A 25,000-nucleotide genomic window follows, 5' to 3' on the forward strand; every position below is an offset into this window, starting at 1 on the left:
TGGAGTGGTATCAGTACACTCTTAGAAATAAAAGTGCTAAGTAGAACCATATAAGGTTCTTCGGCTCGTCCTCATAGGAGAACCCTTTTTGGCTCCAGGTAGAACCTTTTTATAAAGGTTCCACCTGGAACCCTTTTGGAGGGTTCTACCTAGAACTGTGTGTGTAAGGTTCCACCCAGAACCCCCCATGAGAGGTTCTACAAAGAACCCACGCAGGGAGTTCCACTAAGAACCCTTTCATGTTTCAAGGGTTTCATCTAGAACCCACACGGGGTGTTCCACTAAGAACCCTTTCGTATTTCAAGGGTTTCATCTAGAACCCACACAGGGAGTTCCACTAAGAACCCTTTTGTATTTCAAGACTTTCATCTAGAACCCACGCAGGGAGTTCCACTAAGAACCCTTTCGTATTTCAAGGGTTTCATCTAGAACCCACACAGGGAGTTCCACTAAGAATCCTTTCGTATTTCAAGGGTTTCATCTAGAACCCACACAGGGAGTTCCACAAAGAACTCTTTCATGTTTCAAGGGTTTCATCTAGAACCCACACAGGGAGTTCCACAAAGAACTCTTTCATGTTTCAAAGGTTTCATCTAGACCTGACACAGGGGGTTCTAAAAAGATCCCTTTTCAAAGGTTTTCACCGATAACCGTCTTGTCTTCTGAGGGTTCTATAAAGAACCATATTGTATTCTACAGATCAGTTTAGTTCATATTATATTGTGGTCATTTATCATGTTGACATTGAACAAACATTCAAAACATTTGAATGAGAAAAACGTTTATTTAAAGATAGGCACCATTATTGGCAAATGTTATCAGGAAGTATGTCCCTGGTGACACAGGATCTTACCCATGCTTTCAACAATACCTGAAGAACTCTTTCTTCCAAAAACGGTTCTCTGGATCAAAATAGTTCTTACTGGAACCCTTAGTGTTAGTGAGAACCCTTTTAAAACCAATTATTCAGAAAAGGGGTTTTAAAGGGTTCTCTGGATCAAAATGGTTCTTACTGGAACCATTAGCGTTACCAAGAACCCTTGAAAAACCCTTTCTTCGGGAAAGGGTTTTTCAGAAGCAAATGGTTCTTACTGGAACCATTAGCATTACCAAGAACCCTTGAAAAACCCTTTCTTTGGGAAAGGGTTTTTCAGAAGCAAATGGTTCCAGTTAGAACCTCAGCCCTTGTAGAAGAACCCTTTTAGAACCCTTATTTCTAAGAGTGTAGGACGCCCCTAGTTATTAGTCATTAAAACATGTACAATTATGAGTGAGGAACTTTAAGATGGAACAAATGCTGTGAGAACATTTCAATCAAAACCAAAAAATCTGAAGAGATGATAATAAAATAAAATAAATGATGATGATGAAGAGTGAGGAACTTGTGGACAAACCTTGGTGGATCTCTTCCAGGACCTCCTGAGCAGCATGGTCTGAACATATGTCAACATCAGTTATTTACGGACCACTAGAGGGCGACACTCCTAGCCCAGACCTCATCAAAGCTATAGGAACTTTATGCAAATGAGCTTTCTTTGGCTGAGGCCAATCAGAAGAGACTGTTGGACTCTGGACGGAAAGGTTTAGGAACTTTAGGAAAAGGTTTGATGAGTTTGGGCTGAGGGACTCACAGACCACCAGGGGGTGCTAATAGGCAGACAACTAGATGTATGGTATAATAATTACTAAAATGAACTAGAGTAGTACTAGAAGCTTAGCATGGTTAGCCTGTGTGCTAATGCTAAACAGGAAGTGGTTAGCCTGTGTGCTAAAGCTAAACAGGAAGTCAGCACTGAACTCACTTTGTAAACAAAAGGTCTGAAACGACCGGTGTCACACTGTGGACGGCAAAGACTCATTAGTGTGTGTGTGCACGCGTGATGATGTCATCAACAATCATTAGTGTGTGTGTGTGCACGTGTGATGATGTCATCAACAATCATTAGTGTGTGTGTGTGTACGTGTGATGATGTCATCAACAATCATTAGTGTGTGTGTGTGCACGTGTGATGATGTCATCAACAATCATTAGTGTGTGTGTGCTCGTGTGATGATGTCATCAACAATCATTAGTGTGTGTGTGTGTGTGTGCATGTGTGATGATGTCATCAACAATCATAAGTGTGTGTGTGTGTGTGTGTGCACTTGTGATGATGTCATTAACAATCATTAGTGTGTGTGTGTGCAAATGTGATAATGTCATCAACAATCATTAGTGTGTGCACGTGTGATGATGTCATCAACAATCAGTGTGTGTGTGTGCACGTGTGATGATGTCATCAACAACCATTAGTGTGTGTGTGTGTGTGTGTGTGCAAGTGTGATGATGTCATCAACAATCATAAGTGTGTGTGTGTGTGCACTTGTGATGATGTCATCAACAATCATTAGTGTGTGTGTGGTCGTGTGATGATGTCATCAACAATCATTAGTGTGTGTGTGTGTGTGTGTGTGTGTGTGTGCACGTGTGATGATGTCATCAACAATCATTAGTGTGTGTGCGTGAGCAAGTGTGATGATGTCATCAACAATCATTAGTGTGTGTGTGCTCGTGTGATGATGTCATCAACAATCATTAGTGTGTGTGTGCACGTTTGATGATGTCATCAACAATCATTAGTGTGTGTGTGTGCACGTGTGATGATGTCATCAACAATCATTAGTGTGTGTGCGTGAGCAAGTGTGATGATGTCATCAACAATCATTAGTGTGTGTGTGCTCGTGTGATGATGTCATCAACAATCATTAGTGTGTGTGTGTGTGTGCACGTTTGATGATGTCATCAACAATCATTAGTGTGTGTGTGTGCACGTGTGATAATGTCATCAACAATCATTAGTGTGTGTGTGTGCACGTGTGATGATGTCATTAACAATCAGTGTGTGCGTGTGCACATGTGATGATGTCATCAACAACCATTAGTATGTGTGTGTGTGTGTGTGCAAGTGTGATGATGTCATCAACAATCATAAGTGTGTGTGTGTGCACTTGTGATGATGTCATCAACAATCATTAGTGTGTGTGTGCACGTGTGATGATGTCATCAACAATCATTAGTGTGTGTGTGCTCGTGTGATGATGTCATCAACAATCATTAGTGTGTGTGTGTGTGCACGTTTGATGATGTCATTAACAATCATTAGTGTGTGTGTGTGCACATGTGATGATGTCATCAACAATCATTAGTGTGTGCACGTTTGATGATGTCATCAACAATCAGTGTGTGTGTGTGCACATGTGATGATGTCATCAACAATCATTAGTGTGTGTGTGTGTGTGTGTGTGTGTGTGTGTGTGTGTGTGTGTGCAAGTGTGTGCAAGTGTGATGATGTCATCAACAATCATTAGTGTGTGTGTGCTCGTGTGATGATGTCATCAACAATCATTAGTGTGTGTGTGCACGCGTGATGATGTCATCAACAATCATTAGTGTGTGTGTGTGTGTGTGTGCACGTGTGATGATGTCATCAACAATCATTAGTGTGTGTCTGCACGTGTGATGATGTCATCAACAATCATTAGTGTGTGTGTGCGCGTGTGATGATGTCATCAACAATCATTAGTGTGTGTGTGCACGTGTGATGATGTCAACAACAATCAGTGTGTGTGTGTGCTCGTGTGATGATGTCATCAACAATCAGTGTGTGTGTGTGTGCACGTTTGATGATGTCATTAACAATCATTAGTGTGTGTGTGTGCACGTGTGATGATGTCATTAACAATCAGTGTGTGTGTGTGCAAATGTGATGATGTCATCAACAATCATTAGTGTGTGCACGTTTGATGATGTCATCAACAATCAGTGTGTGTGTGTGCACGTGTGATGATGTCATCAACAACCATTAGTATGTGTGTGTGTGTGTGTGTGCAAGTGTAATGATGTCATCAACAATCATAAGTGTGTGTGTGTGCACTTGTGATGATGTCATCAACAATCATTAGTGTGTGTGTGCACGTGTGATGATGTCATCAACAATCAGTGTGTGTGCACGTGTGATGATGTCATCAACAATCATTAGTGTGTGTGTGCACGTGTGATGATGTCATCAACAACCATTAGTATGTGTGTGTGTGTGTGTGCAAGTGTGATGATGTCATCAACAATCATTAGTGTGTGTGTGTGCACGTGTGATGATGTCATCAACAATCATTAGTGTGTGTGTGTGTGTGCACGTGTGATGATGTCATCAACAATCATTAGTGTGTGTGTGCGCGTGTGATGATGTCATCAACAATCATTAGTGTGTGTGTGCGCGTGTGATGATGTCATCAACAATCATTAGTGTGTGTGTGTGCACGTGTGATGATGTCATCAACAATCATTAGTGTGTGTGTGCACGTGTGATGATGTCATCAGCAAGCGTACCATGGAGTCTCGCCGCTCCTCCACCGGACTGTCTTTAGGTGTGAGCGTGACGGCCAGCTCCAGCGTGCCCAGGTACTCGTCCGGGTGCAGCGGATCCTTCAGGACCACCGTCAGAGGTGTGGTCCTGGTCCAAAAAAAAAGACAAGGCTGTAACCTTGTTCTGGCGCTTTAAAAAACCCGCAGAGACCACATGCCGTACCTCTGCAGCTCCAGAGAGTCCAGTTGGACTTGAGCCGAACCCATGAAGTCGTCCTGCAGTCCAAAGTCATAGTCGAAGACCTGCACCAGAACCAAAACCTTAGAAGACCGGTTTTCTGTCACAATCCACATCAAACTGGACTGAAAGGTATCTTGTTATTGTGCAATACCAAGATATTTCCAACCGTACCGTGTCTTTATTAGCTATCTGGCAACTAGCGTGCTAATCACTATCTGGAATCTCGTGTGCAAATTGCTAGTTTGCAACTATAGTGCTAATCACTAGCTCACAACTAGAGCACTAATCGCTTGCTGGTAACTGGCACACTAATTGCAAGTTAGCAACAGACGTGCTATTCACTAGCTGACAACTAGAGCACTAATTGCTCATTGGTAACTAAAGCGCTAATCACTAGCTAGCAACTAGAGAGCTAACCGCAAGCTAGCAACTAGAGTCCTGATCGCTAGCTGGCAACTAGAGCGCTATTCGCTCGCTGACAACTAAAGCACTAATCGCTAGCTGGTAACTCTAGTGCTAATCGCTGGCTCACAACTACAGCACTAATTGCTAACTGGAAACTGGTGCACTAATCACTAGCGAGCAAATAGAGAACTAATCGTAAGCTAGCAACTAGAGTCCTAATCGTTAGCTGGCAACTAGAGCGCTATTCGCTCGCTGACATCTAAAGCACTAATTGCTAGCTGGTAACTATAGTGCTAATCACTGGCTCACAACTACAGCACTAATTGATAGTTGGCAACTGGTGCATTAATCACTAGCTAGCAACTAGAGAGATAACCGCAAGCTAGCAACTAGAGTCCTAATCACTAGCTGGCAACTACAGCGCTATTCGCTCGCTGACAACTAAGGCACTAATCGCTAACTGGTAACTCTAGTGCTAATCGCTGGCTCACAACTACAGCACTAATCGCAAGCTGGCAACTGGTGCACTAATCACTAGCTAGCAACTAGAGAGATAACCGCAAGCTAGCAACTAGAGTCCTAATCACTAGCTGGCAACTACAGCGCTTTTCGCTCGCTGACAACTAAAGCACTAATCGCTAGCTGGTAACTCTAGTGCTAATCGCTGGCTCACAACTACAGCACTAATTGCTAGCTGGAAACTGGTGCACTAATCACTTGCTAGCAACTAGAGAGCTAACCGCAAGCTAGCTACTAGAGTCCTAATCGGTGGCTGGCAACTAAAGCACTAATCGCTAGCCGGTAACTAAAATTCTAATCTCTGGCTCACAACTACAAAACTAATCGCTAGCTGGAAACTGGTGCACTAATCACTAGCTAGCAACTAGAGAGCCAACCGCAAACTGGCAAATAGAGTCCTAATCCCTAGCTGGCAACTAGAGTGCTATTCGCTAGCTGACGACTAAAGCACTAATTGCTAGCTGGTAACTATAGTGCTAATCGCTTGCTCACAACTACAGCACTAATTGCTAACTGGAAACTGGTGCACTAATCACTAGCCCGCAACAGACACGCTATTCGCAAGCTGACAACTAGAGGGCCAATCGCTAGTTGGCAACTAGAGCTCTATTAGCTAGTTGGCAACTATAATGCTAATCGCTAGCGGGCAGCTACAGGGCCAATGGCTAACTATGTTAAATGCTAACATGAATACATTAATAGAGAAGTAACTATTTAAGGACCCTGCAGGTGAAGACCTCAGCTCTCATGATTTTTCTTCTGGTTACATTGCAGTCACCTTGACGTAGAGGGGCTCACTCAGGTCGTCCACCAGCACCGTGGTCTTCTCCTCCCACACCGGGTTCAGGTTCTTGTGGACGGTCCTGCTGCGGAACACCTCCTTGCCCGCCATCTTCAACTTGACGTACGGGTCGCTGCTGCCTGCAAGTAGAACCTTCTAGAACCCTCCAAGACCACAAGAGAACCAGCGTGAAGGGTCTACCTCTCCTGTCGCGGACCGCCAGGTTGTGTCCTCGTCGCAGATCCACCTCCAGCTTGTACAGTCCGGCCCGCTCAGGCGGGACCCCCGAGGAGGCCAGAGCGGTGCCCAGACCCTGCAGAGAAGTACAGATGATGACATCACCAGTGACAGGAAATACCTGCAGACTGACTTCCTGCCAACTATTGTTTGGAACAAAATGCTTCTTTTTATTGTGTGAATGTTCCAAAGCATTCACACATCTTCTTCCTCTTCTACAGATTTTGGTGCAATCTACCGTCCCCATTTTCCACCCGATTCAAACCGTTCCAACTTCAAACTGTTCAACTGTTCAGCCTTATGTCCCATTGCAATGGGACATAAGTCCTTATGCAATGGGACATAAGGACCTATTGTTTTTCTAAGGTTTTATTATTATTATTAGGGCCCGCATGTCCCATTGCATAAGGACTCCCACAGGGAGTCCTTATGCAATGGGACATAAGGACCTATTGTTTTTCTAAGATTTTATTATTATTATTATTATTATTATTCCGCCGCCTTTTTGAGCACTAATTTGACCCACTTAACATGCTTCAAAACTCACCATATTTGACCCACACGTGAGGACCTGCGAGAATTGCCTTTTAATAAAAAAAACGAACAGCAAAACTCAAAATTGCGCTCTAGCGCCCCCTAGGGAAAAAAAACTAGACTGCCTGTAACTCCCACTAGGAAGGGCGGAGAGACATGAAACAAAAACCCCTATGTAGGTCTGACTTACACCTACATTTTATAATTGTATATCCTTGGGCAAAAATCAACAGGAAGTTGGCAATTCCCCCTTCAAGACAAAAAAGTACTAAAAACAGTCACTTTTGCCTCTTTGAGCTGTCATTTGATCCCCTTAACATGCTTCAAAACTCACCAAACTGAACACACACATCAGGACTGGCAAACATTGCGATCTAAAAAAAAACAACTTAACCCCAAATATCAAAATTGCGCTCTACTCCAATTTTTTGGAGAAGAAAAAATGACAAAACTGCCTGTAACTCCCACTGGGAAGGTCGGAGAGACATGAAACAAAAACCTCTATGTAGGTCTCACTTAGACCTACATTTCATAAATTGACAACCCCCAGCAAAAATCAACAGGAAGTTTGCTATTCCCCCTTCAAAACAATTTTTTTTTTTAAAAACCGGTCACCTTCCTTCAAAAACGATCTCCTCTGAGCGCGTTTGTCGTTTCGCCTTCAAACTAACACAGGAGAGAGATTGAACTCTTGTGATTACAATGACAGAAGCGCTTTTTTTCCTAACTGCTCCGGTTTTGATTTTATGACCCTTCAAAGACCCGCTGCGCTGATGCTGCTGCGCTGCTGTTTTTTTAAGATGGCTGCTTAAAAGCAGGAAGCACCAACGTGCCCACACAATGCAGACAAGGTAGGTACACTAGACAAAAGTCTTGGGACACTTCAGACTAAAAGTAGACAAAAGTATTGGGACACTTAGGACTACAACTGGACAAAAATATTGGGACACATAGGACTACCACTGGACAAAAGTATTGGGACACTTACACTGGCCAAAAGTATTGGGACACTTAGGACTACAACTTGACACAAGTATTGGGACACTTAGGACTACAACTGGACAAAAGTATTGGGACACTTAGGACTACAACTTGACAAAAGTATTGGGACACTTGGGACTACAACTGGCCGAAAGTATTGGGACACTTAGGACTGCCACTGGACAAAAGTATTGGGACACTTACACTGGCCAAAAGTATTGGGACACTTAGGACAACAACTTGACAAAAGTATTGGGACACTTAGGACTACAACTGGACAAAAGTATTGGGACACTTAGGACTACCACTGGACAAAAGTATTGGGACACCTACACTGGCCAAAAGTATTGGGACACTTGGGACTACAACTTGACAAAAGTATTGGGACACTTAGGACTAGCACCTGCCAAATACGCGGGCCCGAACAACGGTGCTTGCAGCTTTAATTATTATTATTATTCCGCCGCCTCTTTGAGCACTAATTTGACCCACTTAACATGCTTCAAAACTCACCATATTTGACCCACACGTCAGGACCTGCGAAAATTGCCTTTTAATAAAAAAACCGAACAGCAAAACTCAAAATTGCGCTCTAGCGCCCCCTAGGGGGAAAAAAACTAGACTGCCTGTAACTCCCACTAGGAAGGGCGGAGAGACATGAAACAAAAACCTCTATGTACGTCTGACTCAGACCTAGCTTTCATAATGGTACATTCTCGGGCTAAAATCAACAGGAAGTTGGTTATTCCCCCTTCAAGACAAAAAAGTACTAAAAACAGTCACTTTTGCCTCTTTGAGCTGTCATTCGATCCTTTTAACATGCTTCAAAACTCACCAAACTGAACACACACATCAGGACTGGCAAAAATTGTGATCTAATAAAAAAACCGAACCACAAACCTCAAAATTGCGCTCTAGCGCCCCCTACAAAAAAACAACAAACTAGACTGCCTGTAACTCCCACTAGGAAAGTCGGAGAGACATGAAACAAAAACCTTTATGTAGGTGTGACTTAGACCTAGATTTCATAATAGTATATTCTCGGGCTAAAATCAACAGGAAGTTGGCTATTCCCCCTTCAAGACAAAAAAGTACTAAAAACAGTCACTTTTGCCTCTTTGAGCTGTCATTTGATCCCCTTAACATGCTTCAAAACTCACCAAACTGAACACACACATCAGGACTGGCAAAAATTGTGATCTAATAAAAAAACCGAACCACAAACCTCAAAATTGCGCTCTAGCGCCCCCTACAAAAAAAAAAACTAGACTGCCTGTAACTCCCACTAGGAAAGTCGGAGAGACATGAAACAAAAACCTTTATGTAGGTGTGACTTAGACCTAGATTTCATAATAGTATATTCTCGGGCTAAAATCAACAGGAAGTTGGCTATTCCCCCTTCAAGACAAAAAAGTACTAAAAACAGTCACTTTTGCCTCTTTGAGCTGTCATTTGATCCCCTTAACATGCTTCAAAACTCACCAAACTGAACGCACACATCAGAACTGGCAAACATTGCGATCTAAAAAAAAAACCTAACCCCAAATCTCAAAATTGCGCTCTACTGCAATTTTTTAATAAAACGCAAAAAAAACTGCTCCTCGGAAGAACAAAATGACAAAACTGGAAGGTCGGAGAGACATGAAACAAAAACCTCTATGTAGGTCTCACTTAGACCTACATTTCATAAATTGACAACCCCCAGCAAAAATCAACAGGAAGTTTGCTATTCCCCCTTCAAAACAATTAAAAAAAAAGAAACGGTCACCTTCCTTCAAAAACGATCTCCTCTGAGCGCGTTTGTCGTTTCGCCTTCAAACTAACACAGGAGAGAGATTGAACCCTTGTGATTACAATGACAGAAGCGCTTTTTTTTCTAACTGCTCCGGTTTTGATTTTATGACCCTTCAAAGACCCGCTGCGCTGATGCTGCTGCGCTGCTGTTTTTTTTAAGATGGCTGCTTAAAAGCAGGAAGCACCAACGTGCCCACACAATGCAGACAAGGTAGGTACACTAGACAAAAGTCTTGGGACACTTCAGACTAAAAGTAGACAAAAGTATTGGGACACTTATGACTATCACTGGACAAAAGTATTGGGACAGTTAGGACTAGCACCTGCCAAATACGCGGGCCCGACCAATGCTGCTTGCAGCTTTAATTTTATTTGATATCGGACCGATACCTGATATCAATATCGGATGAGGATGTCCGTAGTATAAACACACAGATGCAGTCTTGTCACGCGTGAGGAGCACGTAGTTCGTCATGTTTGGGCAAAAGAAGATCATGACATGAAGCTGACGTCCATCGTCGTTAACGCAGAGGAAACACTTTGACCTGGTGGATCAATGATTGTGCGGGAACATCAGGATGTTCTCCATCAAGACAACATTTCAGATGATTGCCCTGATGGCGGCGAGGCAGGAAGTCATGTGACCGCTTCACCACATTACAGTTAGCATGTCCAATTAGCCCACACGAGCAACAGCCCGCTGCTCCAAACACAGAAGTCAAGCAAAGGCAGAGAAATGCTGGGAGTTAAAAATGCAGCAATCACATGAAGGCTGCAGGATCAAATACGAACGCAAATGAAAAATGCTAAAAACAAATGCAAGCTCACAGAACAAAACCTAAGTTAGTCTGAAGAATATCTTACAGTAAGATGTTATATTTTACAGCAACCCATTTTTACAATCTTCTGCTTAAAAGCATAAACAAACCAAATAACACCTTTTACAATACCTGCTAATATATAGCAACTTGGCTAACTTCCGGGTAACCAGGCTAACTTCCTAGTAACTTGGCTAACTTACGGGTAACCTGGCTAATTTCCCGATAGCCTGGTTAACTTCCTGGTAACCTGGCTAACTTTCTGGTAGCATGGCTAATTTCCTGATAGCCGGGCTAACGTAATGTTAGTCTGCCTATTTTCCTGATAGACTGGTTAACTTCCTAGTAACTTGGCTACCTTCCTAGTAACTTGGCTAACGTCCTGATAGCCTGGCAATTTCTGTAAGCCTAACTAACTTCCAGGTAGACCGGCTAACTTTCGGGTAACCTGGCTAACTTCCTGGTAGCCCGGCTAACTTCCTGTTAGCCTGGCTAATTACCGGATAGCATGGCTATCTTCCTGATAACCTGGCTAACTTCCTGGTAACCTGCCTATTTTCCTGATAGCCTGGTTAACTTCCTGATAACATGGCTAATTTACGGAAGTCTAACTAACTCTTGGTAACTCGGCTAACTTCCTGGTACCCTGGCTATTTTCCTGATAGTCTGGTTAACTTCCTGGTAGTCTCTCTATTTTCCTGATAGCCTGGTTAACTTCCTGGTAGTCTGTCTATTTTCCTGATAGCCTGGTTAACTTCCTGGTAGTCTGCCTATTTTCCTGATAGCCTGGTTAACTTCCTGGTAGTCTCTCTATTTTCCTGATAGCCTGGTTAACTTCCTGGTAGTCTGTCTATTTTCCTGATAGCCTGGTTAACTTCCTGGTAGTCTGCCTATTTTCCTGATAGCCTGGTTAACATTCTGATAACATGGCTAATTTACGGAGGTCTAACTAACTTCTTGGTAACTCGGCTAACTTCCTGGTACCCTGGCTAATTTCCTGATAGTCTGGCTAACCTAATGGTAGTCTGTCTATTTTCCTGATAGCCTGGTTAACTTCCTGGTAGTCTGTCTATTTTCCTGATAGCCTGGTTAACTTCCTGGTAGTCTGTCTATTTTCCTGATAGCCTGGCTAACTTCCTGATAACATGGCTAATTTCCAAAAGCCTAACTAACTTCCAGGTAACTTGGCTAACTTTTGGGTAACCTGGCTAAATTCCTGATAGCCAGGCTAACTTCCTGGTAACATGGCTAACTTCTTGGTAGCCTGGCTAATTTCCGAATAGCCTGGCTAACTTCCAGGTAACCTGCCTATTTTCCTGATAGCCTGGTTAACTTCCTGATAACATGGCTAATTTACGGAAGTCTAACTAACTTCTTGGTAACTCGGCTAACTTCCTGGTACCCTGGCTAATTTCCTGATAGTCTGGCTAACCTAATGGTAGTCTGTCTATTTTCCTGATAGCCTGGTTAACTTCCTGGTAGTCTCTCTATTTTCCTGATAGCCTGGTTAACTTCCTGGTAGTCTGTCTATTTTCCTGATAGCCTGGTTAACTTCCTGGTAGTCTGTCTATTTTCCTGATAGCCTGGTTAACTTCCTGGTAGTCTGTCTATTTTCCTGATAGCCTGGCTAACTTCCTGATAACATGGCTAATTTCCAAAAGCCTAACTAACTTCCAGGTAACTTGGCTAACTTTTGGGTAACCTGGCTAAATTCCTGATAGCCAGGCTAACTTCCTGGTAACATGGCTAACTTCTTGGTAGCCTGGCTAATTTCCGAATAGCCTGGCTAACTTCCAGGTAACCTGCCTATTTTCCTGATAGCCTGGTTAACTTCCTGATAACATGGCTAATTTACGGAAGTCTAACTAACTTCTTGGTAACTCGGCTAACTTCCTGGTACCCTGGCTAATTTCCTGATAGTCTGGCTAACCTAATGGTAGTCTGTCTATTTTCCTGATAGCCTGGTTAACTTCCTGGTAGTCTCTCTATTTTCCTGATAGCCTGGTTAACTTCCTGGTAGTCTGTCTATTTTCCTGATAGCCTGGTTAACTTCCTGGTAGTCTCTCTATTTTCCTGATAGCCTGGTTAACTTCCTGGTAGTCTGTCTATTTTCCTGGTAGCCTGGCTAACTTCCTGATAACATGGCTAATTTCCAAAAGCCTAACTAACTTCCAGGTAACTTGGCTAACTTTTGGGTAACCTGGCTAAATTCCTGATAGCCAGGCTAACTTCCTGGTAACATGGCTAACTTCTTGGTAGCCTGGCTAATTTCCGAATAGCCTGGCTAACTTCCAGGTAACCTGCCTATTTTCCTGATAGCCTGGTTAACTTCCTGATAACATGGCTAATTTACGGAAGTCTAACTAACTTCTTGGTAACTCGGCTAACTTCCTGGTACCCTGGCTAATTTCCTAATAGTCTGGCTAACCTAATGGTAGTCTGTCTATTTTCCTGATAGCCTGGTTAACTTCCTGGTAGTCTGTCTATTTGCCTGATAGCCTGGTTAACTTCCTGGTAGTCTGTCTATTTTCCTGATAGCCTGGCTAACTTCCTGATAACATGGCAAATTTACGGAAGCCTTACTAACTTCCTGGTAACCTGCCTATTTTCATGATAGCCTGGTTAACTTCCTGATAACATGGCTAATTTCCAAAAGCCTAACTAACTTCCAGGTAAGTTGGCTAACTTTTGGGTAACCTGGCTAAATTCCTGATAGCCAGGCTAACTTCCTGGTAACATGGCTAACTTCTTGGTAGCCTGGCTAATTTCCGAATAGCCTGGCTAACTTCCAGGTAACCTGCCTATTTTCCTGATAGCCTGGTTAACTTCCTGATAACATGGCAAATTTCCGGAAGCCTTACTAACTTCCCGGTAACTTGGCTAACTTTCGGGTAACCTGGCTAACTTCCTGGTAGCCCCGCTAACTTCCTGCTAGCCTGTTTAACTTTCTGCTAGCCTGGATAACTTCCTGGTAACCTAGCTAACTTCAAATTGTAAAATAAAGAAAACATTTTAATGCAGGTAATTTTTTTGGGGGGGGATTGTGACTTTTGCAGAATTTTTCATTATTTACATATTATTAGGGCCCGCATGGCCCATTGTATAAGGACTCCCTTTGGGAGTCCTTATACAATGTAGGTCTCACTTAGACCTACCTTTCATAAATTGACAACCCCCAGCAAAAATCAACAGGAAGTTTGCTATTCCCCCTTCAAAACAACATTTTTGTAAAAAACGGTCACCTTCCTTCAAAATCTATCTCCTCTGAGCGCGTTTGTCGTTTAGGCTTCAAACTAACACAGGAGAGAGATTGAACCCTTGTGTATAAAAGTATAGAACAGCTTTTTAATACCTGCTCCGGTTTTGATTTTATGACCCTTCAAAGACCCGCTGCACTGATGCTGCTGCGCTGCTGTTTTTTTAAGATGGCTTCTCAAAAGCAGGAAGCACCAACATGCCCACACAATGCAGACAAGGTAGGTACACTAGACAAAAGTCTTGGGACACTTCGGACTAAAAGTAGACAAAAGTATTGGGACACTTAGGACTAGCACCTGCCAAATACGCGGGCCCGGCCAATGCTGCTTGCAGCTTTAATTTGTTTTTGATCTTCTAGTGTTTATGAGATTACGGTGTTTTTAAATTGCAAAATGTTGCATTGTTTTTATTCGGTATCCTTTCGGTGTTTGGACGATATATCTGCCGTTTGTCCCTTTGCACGTCAGCTTTGTGCCAAGATGCAACAGTGACGCCATGTCTGCGGTGTCACTTGCCACACGCTCACTTCCCGTCACGCAACATGCACTTTGTGTGTGTGTGTGTGTGTGTGTGTGTGTGTGTGTGTGTGTGTGTGTGTGTGTGTGTGTGTGTGTGTGTGTGTGTGTGTGTGTGTGCATTTCCTTTACAGCCTGTACGTAAACAACACAAGATAATGAGCATTTGAGTTGACTAGGAGATTAAAGAGATTAGCAGACAGGAAGTGATGTCATATCAGCAGATTAAAACAGAATCCCATCACACAAACAAAGTGTTTGTGTGTCATCTGTCTTGTCACCACACACACACACACACACACACACACACACATCCACTGGACTATCTGCATCCATCAAACACCAGCTCAGAGTGGGCCCACATGGCAGCAAAGAAAGGACAGGGCGGGACGGCGGCGCTCACCGACAGCAGCCGGCCGCACGTGGACGCCAGAGAGGAGGAGTCATCGAAAGAGGCGGAGCGAAGGAACGCTCGGATGGCGTGACGGGACTCGGTCAGGGGCGCCGAGTGATCCAGGATGGAGCGGGACGCAACTCGAAGACAAGAAGAAGCTTCTTGGGATCGCTGGCATGGATGTCTGCAAGGAAGCTGAAGAGGAGGAGGCGGAGCAAGAGTGGGCGGGGCTTCTGTCACGCTAATGCTGACGTCACTCCTGGCATGTGTCCATCTTGACGTCTCTTTAGCTCCGCCCTTCACGTTGCTTTCATGACACAAGTCCTGATGGTTGTCAAAGTCCTACGAAAGCCACTTGAATGTGTGTGTGTGTGTGTATGACGCTAAAGTGCATCCGGCAGTGGAGGCTCCTCTATGGGGTCTTGGGGCACTAGGAGGTTAACCCCTTTACTACTGTTACCCCCAGGAGACCCTTGGCAAAGGCCTAGTACCTGACTGCCCCCTAGCCAGGGATACGGTGAAGACCTCAACGGTAGATTTAAGAACTACCACAACGGCTGTGATGGCGGAAGAAGGCTGCAGCAGAAAAGGGTCCCCAGTCGTCTTGGACTCCATGCCACTGGACCCTGACCCCATTCTGTCAAGGATGGTGTGGTGACTGTCTGTGCACCAGTCTACCCCATGTTAAACTAAGTCACACACAGGCATCCTTCATAAAGGGATACACCCCTACCAGGAGGACCGTCATACTCGTCCGAGTGACCGCCGATGATGATGGTGTCTGTGTGTGTGTGTGTGTGTGTGTGTGTGTGTGTGTGTGTGTGTGTGTGTGTGTGTGCTAGGGTTGTCCCGATACCAATATTTTGACAATGTCCCCACAAAGAATGATAAAAACAACTGAAATATTCTTGATTGCTAAAACAAAGTAAATGCGGGAAATTTCGCTCAAAGGAAGACATGAAACTGCTACAGTAAAATACCAAAAAATGAGAAAAAGCCACCAAAATAGGAGCGCAAGACAAGAACTAAAACACTACACACAGGAAAACAGCAAAAAAGTCCAAATAAGTCAGGGTGTGATGTGACAGGTGGTGACAGTACACCTACTTTGAGACAAGAGATATAGTGATACATGCTTGGTTATGCTTTAAAGTCATATCCAACAATTGCGACGACAAATTTTTACTGTCAACTGAGTTTATTTATTTTAATGATTTCTGCTGGTGGTGTGCCTCCGTGCTTTTTCAACGCAAAAAAATGTGCCTTGGCTCAAAAAAGGTTGAAAAACACTGGCTTAGTGTGATGATGCTTCGTTCCTAGTGTAATGCTTAGCATGCTAGCCCATCGACTTTTAGGCTAACTGACAGGGCAAAATATATTTTGGACAAATCAAACCTATGTGGATATGGGTAGTGTCAGTGCCTATATCCTTCTCAATATGTGCTGCAAATAGGAAAAGGCCAAACTGCCCAAAGATAGGTGTGCCTAGTTTGTGGCATCATATTCAAAAAGACTGGAGGCTGTCATTTCTGTTAAAGGTGCATCAACAAAGTATTGAGCAAAGGCTGTGAATACAAATGTACATGTGATTTCTTATTTTTTGTCAGGACTTGGTCTTGGGTGTTTGCTTTTCCGGGATGCAACGGAAAGTTGGCACGGGCGAGACGGGAATGGAGGTACATGATTTATTTATTATATCAAAAAAAAGTGCAAACGAAAAGCGCGCACAGTGGCGGAGAATAAACTATGAAACCAAAAGACTATAGCAAAAAAGTACAAACGAAAAGCGCGCACAGTGGCGGAGAATAAACTATGAAACCAAAAAGACTATAAACTGTTATGATCCGCTGCCCGGATCATATTTTTTGTTTACGTTTTCAAGAGACTTGTGTTTTTGGTTAGTTTTGGACTCCTTGAGTACCTGTTTTGTACACCTGAGTTTGTTGCCATGGCTGCTTATTATTTTCACCTGCCGCGTTTGTTCCCGACACGCACCTGTTTGTCATCCCTGACATTATTATTTAAGCCTGTCCTCCCTGTCATTTGTTCTTGCTTCGTAGTTTGTTTTCATGCAACAGTTGACGACTTTTGTTCTGGCTCTGTACCTGTTAGCTTCCACGCTAAACTCCTTTTTTACCTTCTAGCTCCCATGCTAGCTCTTTTAGTTTTTGCCTTATGTGCTATGAGCACCCTTTTCTTTGTTCCAATATAATTTATTCCGGTAAATAAATCATTTCTTTTACCTTCACGCGGTGTCCGAAGTCCGTTGCATCCTGGGAGAACGAAACCCCGCATCACCATGCGCCCCGGTCGTTACAGTACGAAGCCAGCAAGAAAGAGTTCTCTCGCGACGAGCTTGACGGAGGTAGATGAAGGTGCGTGGATGGTCCTTCGAGCGATGGAGGCAGAGACGCTCCGCTGTTCTCCAGATGAGGAGATGATATGGGGACCTGGAGGTGTTCTGGTCCCGATCGACTCCATCTGGCCCGGGGAGGTCCGCTCTCAGCCCGCTCGCGACACCCGAGACGTAGTCGCAGAACTCTCCGGCTGCTGAACTTCTGGCGCCACTCACGCCCACCTTCTCGGCAGCCACAAATGTGGCCTTTCCGTGGTCGCCCGCCTCGCCTCCGGCAGCGGCGTTCCATTCGCCGCCACCACCTGACTCGTCCCCGGTGGATTCGGGGACATGTGACCTGGCGACCCTCCGCCAAATCCTCCCTCCACCCTCCCTTGACTCTTGAACTTTGTTATAGTTGGGGGGGTTTTAGTTTTTCTAGGGGACATCTGGAATCTGTCCCTTAAGGGGGGGGTACTGTTATGATCCGCTGCCCGGATCATATTTTTTGTTTACGTTTTCAAGAGACTTGTGTTTTTGGTTAGTTTTGGACTCCTTGAGTACCTGTTTTGTACACCTGAGTTTGTTGCCATGGCTGCTTATTATTTTCACCTGCCGCGTTTGTTCCCGACACGCACCTGTTTGTCATCCCTGACATTATTATTTAAGCCTGTCCTCCCTGTCATTCGTTCTTGCTTCGTAGTTTGTTTTCATGCAACAGTTGACGACTTTTGTTCTGGCTCTGTACCTGTTAGCTTCCACGCTAAACTCCCTTTTTACCTTCTAGCTCCCATGCTAGCTCTTTTAGTTTTTGCCTTATGTGCTATGAGCACCCTTTTCTTTGTTCCAGTATAATTTATTCCGGTAAATAAATCATTTCTTTTACCTTCACGCGGTGTACGAAGTCCGTTGCATCCTGGGAGAACGAAACCCCGCATCACCATGCGCCCCGGTCGTTACAATAAACATGGAACAAAAACTTACTTGGCTTGGACAAAAATAGTCGCATGAAGAATGGACATGGAAAGAAGTAACAGGCATGGACAGAGCATAAATGTGGTGAGGTCGTCAGAAAGACAAACTGAAAAACACTGAACTTAAATACTACAGACATGATTGACGAAAACAGGTGCGTGACTCAAGACGTGAAACAGGTGCGTGACGTGACAGGTGAAAACAAATGGGTTGCTATGGTGACAATCAAGAGTGCACAATGAGTCCAAACGTGGAACAGGTGAAACTAATGGGGTAATCATGGAAACAAGACAAGGGAGTGAAAAGACAGAAACTAAAGAGTCCTATAACTAAACAAAACATGACTTAAAACAAAACATGATTACACAGACATGACATTTTTTCATTAATAAACTTTTTCACATTGTCATTATAGGGTATTGTCGATAGAATTGCAAGGGAATACTTCTATTCCATTTTGGAATAAGGCTGAAACATAATAAAGTGTGAAAAAAGAGAAGCACTGTAAATACTTTCCGGATGCACTCTATGTGCTCATCTGTTGCACTCTATGCATGCAACATGTGCTTGGTAAATGAACTGCTAGTTTTCCTACAGAGCCATCAACTTCACCTCAAGTTTACGAGGAGGATAACGATGAAGAAACCATGGCCAAGTCTGCATTCACCTAATCAACACGTATCAGTGCTGACGCAACAGAAGGTTGGACGTTTGTTCGAATAGAAACATAATGGTTACATTTTTTAATCTATTTAATAATCTACATGTATTTTCTGTGTGTACATTAGAGATGCGCGGTTTGCGGACACAACCGCGGAGTCTGCGGATTATCCGCGGATCGGGCGGTTGAAATAAAAAAAAAATTAGATTTTATCCGCGGGTCGGGTCGGGCGGTTGAAATAAAAAAAAATTAGATTTTAAACTCACACCCACACACACCCACACAGAGCGCATGTCTCTCTCTCTCTTCTCCGGCTTGTGACACAAGAAGAATCAGAACGATGACACAGCAGCGCTACGATAAAACACACTTTATACTACATAAAAAGTAACGTAAAATAACGCAGTAACGCATCATGTAGTAACGGTAACTGAGTTACTGAATATAAAAAATAACGCGTTAGATTACTAGTTACCGCCGAAACTAACGGCATTAGTCCCAACACTGTCCCCTAGAAAGGTATGCCACAAGGCAGGGGCGGTTTTGGATCGGAGTTTACCTTCTCCTAGATGGGTCGCCTTACTGGGCTGACGGGTCCCATCTGCCCATGCGGCAGGTTGTACTGGGTTACATTTTAGCAGTAGCAGGGATAAGACCTGACCTGACTACCAGACGCACTAACCCCTCTCATAAAATGTAAATGTGCTAGACTGGAGCCAAAGAATCTCCATCTGCAGGTCCTGACAGGTTGCTGGCATATACAGCAAGGTTCATAAAATATGTACAGAAATACTAAGACAGCAGCGACATAAACAGTACAATGAAATACACAGACTCGTATATTATAAAACCCATACAATCAACTGGAGACCCATATAAAAGAGTAGCATGACCTCAGCTCAGGACAGTTCAAGAAAAAAGTACCAAAGTAGATAAAGGGCATAAGACAGAAGTGCTGTAGTGCTGAAGTGGAAGTGTGCTAAATTGTTGCACATTTCAGTTAAAGTGCAGGTAGTGTTGCACATTACTCTATTGCACAAGTAGTCAGCAATCAACAGATGTGTTTACGCGTGGAAAATTGCAACAAAAAAAGCATATATAAGTATCTATGTAAAAAAAATATTGCACAAAATATGAATATAGAACTTTTAGAATGTAAGCATTGAAATGTTGACATATTTAAACATAGTAGCAATTCTGGTTTGTCCTGAACCACACGTTCGAATCACCTTTCTTTCTTTTTAGTTTATTTCGAACATGAACACACTTACATCATAATACATCACACAATTTCATATCATTTCATTTTACATCATGCCCGAAAAGGAGTAGGAAGAAGCAAAGCTTATTTAATCCTACCCCTTTCCCCACTTCAAAGCGTTTACAAATATATAGAATCATTTACTGACCTTTTTATATCATAAAATAACATCTATGAATTAGTATACAACAGTTTTGTAATATGTAATTAATTAATTAATTCAGTCATTATTAACATACTGAGATGAAGAATATCTTATTTTCAATAAGGTTGAAAGTATTTCTCATAATTCTTCTTTTTTGTACTCTGTAAGCACTATTATTTTGAACAACCTCTTAAACTGGATCATATCAGTACAATTTTTAACTTCTTTACTTAATCCATTCCATCATTTAATTCCACATACTGATATGCTAAAGTGTTGTACGTGCATATAAATGTTTTAAATTATTTTTTCCTCTAAGGTTATATTTCTCCTCTTTAGTTGAGAAGAATTGTTGTACATTCTTTGGTAGCAGGTTATAGTTTGCTTTGTACATCATTTTAGCTGTTTGCAATTTTACCAAATCACCAAACTTTAATATTTCTGACTTAATAAATAAAGGGTTTGTGTGTTCTCTATATCCAACATTATGTATTATTCTAACTGATCTTTTTTGTAACACGGTTAGCGAATGTAGCGCACATTTGTAGTTATTTCCCCATATTTCTGCACAATAACTCAGATATGGTAACACTAGCGAGCAGTAGAGAATATGTAGTGATTTTTGGCCCAGGACATATTTTGCTTTATTCATTATTGAAATGTTTTTTGCCACCTTATGTTGTATGTTTTGTATATGAGATTTCCAGTTCATTTGATCATCTATTAATACTCCCAAAAATCTAGTTTCTTTTACCCTTTCTATGTCTACTCCGTCTATTTGTATTTGTGTATGATGCTCTTTTCTACTATTACCAAATAGCATTATTTTAGTTTTAGTGAGATTCAAAGATAGTCTGTTTTTGTCAAACCATCTTTTTAATTTGTTCATTTCTTCTGTTATTATTTGTATTATCTTCTGTGTGCTCTCTCCTGAACAGAAAGCAGGTGTGTCGTCTGCAAATAAAACCAACTTTAAGTCCTTCGTAACCTTACAAATGTCGTTTATATAAAGATTGAACACTCTTGGTCCCAGTATTGACCCCTGGGGTACACCACAGGATATATCTAGCCGTGTTGACATATTTTCACCCATCTTTACATATTGCTTCCTGTTGGTTAAATAACTTACCCAATTCAATACAATACCAAACCTCTGATGCCATATCGTTCTAATTTTCGTATTAAAATATCATGATTAATTGTGTCAAATGCTTTTGTTAAGTCCATGAATACTGCGGCCGCACATTCTTTACCATCTATTGCATTTAAAACTTGCAACGCTGGAACATTCATAAAGTGTTTAAAAGACACCAAGTTTTGTCCAAAAGTGGTCATTTTTTTTAATTTTGTAAATATTGCTAACATATATAAATTGATATTAAATATTTTGTATTTTGTAAATGCTATTTGCATATTTCATGTTATATTTTGTATATAGATGTATTCAAGTTAAAGTCATTTTCTGTGTTGTGTTCCCGTTACGTACATATTTGATATAATGTATACATATTAATATACATGTCATCATTTTTTTTAGAACCATACTTGTTTTAATTAAAAATAGTTAGTACTGAAAAAATGTGTGTATTATTTGCTTTAATGCTCACTAGCTTATGCAGCTATTGACACACTGAGTCTGTGAGCTGCTGCATCGCCTGGGAGTTGGCAAAGTGAATTCTAGATCAGTGTTTCTTCACCATAGTGCCTGCGCCCATTGTTGGGCCGCGAGTCCTCCTTAGAGGGCCCCCCAAAAATATCTGTTTCTCAGCTGTGGTCCGTATGGGCTGCAGTAGTAATCAGTTGTAATACCGCTTTTCACCACTAGTGGCAGTAATGAGAAGAGAAAACAAACAGAAGAAGTCTGGAGCAAAAGTCATAGAGAAGTTTCTTCGGTGCAAAAAATATGACTAAAGTGGTCAGGCTGTATTTTCTTTTGCATTTTAATTAAGAAATTATTATTTATTTATTTATTATAATGTATTTATTTTAACACTGATATAATGGTATGTAAATACATTGTTCATAAGTCTTTGAGTCCTTTCTTTTGCAGTATATTTGATACCGTATTTTCCGCACTATTAGCCGCACCTAAAAACCACAAATTTACTCAAAAGCTGACAGTGCGGCTTATAACCCGGTGCGCTTTATATATGGATTAATATTAAGATTCATTTTCATAAAGTTTCGGTCTCGCAACTACGGTAAACAACCGCCATCTTTTTTCCCCGTAGAAGAGGAAGTGCTTCTTCTTCTACGCAAGCAACCGCCAAGGTAAGCACCCGCCCCCATAGAAGAGGAAGCGCTTCTTCTTCTACTGTAAGCAACCACCCGCCCCCGTAGAAGAAGAAGAAGCGCGCGGATATTACGTTTCATTTCCTTTGTGTGTTTACATCTGTAAAGACCACAAAATGGCTCCTACTAAGCGACAGGTTTCCGGTTCATGAAAAGACGCAATCTCTCCATCCGCACACGGACTACTATTTCACAGCAACTGCCTAAAGACTTTCAAGAAAAGCTGGCTACTTTCCGTGCATATTGTAAAAACAAGATAGCTGAAAAAAAGATCCGGCCAGAGAACATTATCAACATGGACGAGGTTCCACTGACTTTTGATATTCCTGTGAACCGCACTGTGGATACAACGCGAGCACGTACGGTGAATATTCGCACCACAGGGAATGAGAAGTCATCCTTCACTGTGGTTCTAGCTTGCCATGCTAATGGCCAGAAACTTCCACCCATGGTGATATTCAAAAGGAAGACCTTGCCAAAAGAGACCTTTCCAGCCGGCGTCATCATAAAAGCTAACTCGAAGGGATGGATGGATGAAGAAAAGATGAGCGAGTGGTTAAGGGAAGTTTACGCAAAGAGGCCGGGTGGCTTTTTTCACGCAGCTCCGTCCATGTTGATATACGACTCCATGCGCGCCCACATCACGCTGGTTTTTAATATATTATTAAAGTTTGACTGACCTATCTGACTGTTTTTTTGACATTCCTTTAGCGCAGTTAGATGCGGCTTATAACACGGGGCGGCTTATAGGTGGACAAAGTTTTGAAATATGCCGTTCATTGAAGGCGCGGCTTATGGTGCGGAAAATACGGTATTTTTTTTTTTTTTTAAATCAGCCTGACCTAAGCCTTGATAAAACCTATTAAGTAGAATTAGAATCAAGAGTAAGATTACCGAATCAGTGTTCATTTTCGAGTGGACACTGGCCCCTCTGTAGTGGAAAGGTTGGGCCCCAAGGTGAAAAATGTTAAGAACCCGCATATTCTAGATTATAGATCATGCCTTTCACGTAGATAGCAGAAGGATGTGGCCATAAACCGAGAAGTTGGCAACTTTTGATGGCGAGAAAGACACGAAAAGACACTTTTTTTGCACCACTTTTTTCCCCCCTGTGTGAGGTTTATGATGAATTCTTCATTTCAACAGGAAGGTATGAAAATCCCATCAGTCTGCATCCCAGTGAGAGCAGACATTGCACAGTAAGTGATTGTTTTACTATGTTTGTCTTTTTTGTTTAGCACTTAGCAATACTGCGACATGATGGATCACTTAGTGTGTCACTAAAGTTGGATCCGTTTAGCACACAGCTGATACAACTTGCAAGTCATCCTCCTTTGATTCAGGCTCAAAAATATCATTATTTGTCCCAAAGTAGTTGTTGTTGTCTATCATGAAGTCTGTCATGAGTAGCAGTGTTGTTGAAGGAAAAAGCGACCGTTGGGATGCATCTGTGAAATTAATGCGCCACCGTATGCTTAAAAAGACCAACATAAGTAAATACTACATGGAATTATGAATGTGTCTGGTACTACATTACATATATATTATTTTACATAATATATATAATTGTTCTGTGTTGTGTTCCTGTTAATTATATAATTTATACATATTAATATACATATATATATATATATATATGTCATCCTTTTTATAAAACCACATTTGTTTGCATTAAAAATGGTTAGTATTGAAAACAATGAGTGTGTTATGTGCTTCAATGAAAGAGGGAGAAAGGAAGGGGAAGGGGGGGAAAAAAGAGCAAAAATTAAAATTAAAATAAAGCGAAAGTGTGCGCAATTGTGCATTTGAACAATCGCATGTGTAGATATGTGTATGTGTAAATATATATATATATATATATATATATATATATATATATATATATATATATATATATATATATATATATATATATATATATCGATGCTGTCATCTAGCAAAGCTGAATTTGACCAAGCAACCCCCCCCGTACCAAAAAGCCCTTGATGAAAGCGGATACAATTTCACCCTCACCTATGAACCCACGTCAGGAAACCAACCGAAAAAGAACAGAAAACGAAACGACATCATCTGGTACAACCCCCCATACAGCAAAAACGTCTCAACTAACATTGGACACAAATTCCTCAATCTGATTGACAAACACTTTCCCAAAGACAACACCCTAAGAAAAGTATTCAACAAGAACAACATTAAATTGAGCTACAGCTTAATGAACAATATACGACAAATCATCTCAAACCACAACAAAACAATTGCAAATGAGCCGTCGGCCCCCGGACAGAGCGACTCCAAAACCAACAAAGGTTGCAACTGTCGAAAGAAACCTGATTGCCCTCTCAACGGGGGGTGCTTACAAACATCAGTTGTCTACCAATCTAAGGTAACACGCAAGGACATTAACACATCCGACACATATGTAGGATTAACTGAGGGAGAGTTCAAAACCAGATGGAACAATCACAAGGCTTCTTTCAGGAACCAAAACCTGCGGAATACCACAGAACTCAGC

General features: G+C 42.0%; 1 protein-coding gene across 3 annotated transcripts in view; it reads right to left on the reverse strand.

Moving 5' to 3' along the window:
- Nucleotides 1–25,000, reverse strand: part of LOC133574871 (multiple C2 and transmembrane domain-containing protein 1-like) — a 47,282-nt gene that overhangs the window by 18,034 nt on the left and 4,248 nt on the right. Inside the window, exons 2-7 of one of the 3 annotated variants that reach the window (XM_061927198.2) lie at nucleotides 6,490–6,601; nucleotides 6,286–6,428; nucleotides 4,566–4,645; nucleotides 4,367–4,490; nucleotides 1,803–1,838; nucleotides 1,395–1,433 (exon numbers count right to left, since the gene is read on the reverse strand). In XM_061927198.2, coding sequence (XP_061783182.1) covers nucleotides 1,395–1,433; nucleotides 1,803–1,838; nucleotides 4,367–4,490; nucleotides 4,566–4,645; nucleotides 6,286–6,428; nucleotides 6,490–6,601 — 534 coding nt within the window. The remainder of the gene's footprint in view (nucleotides 1–1,394; nucleotides 1,434–1,802; nucleotides 1,839–4,366; nucleotides 4,491–4,565; nucleotides 4,646–6,285; nucleotides 6,429–6,489; nucleotides 6,602–25,000) is intronic. The other 2 variants (XM_061927199.1, XM_061927200.1) reach the window with 2 other exon arrangements.

The sequence above is a fragment of the Nerophis lumbriciformis genome, linkage group LG32 (assembly GCF_033978685.3).
Source record: "Nerophis lumbriciformis linkage group LG32, RoL_Nlum_v2.1, whole genome shotgun sequence".
NCBI classification, from domain to species: domain Eukaryota; kingdom Metazoa; phylum Chordata; class Actinopteri; order Syngnathiformes; family Syngnathidae; genus Nerophis; species Nerophis lumbriciformis.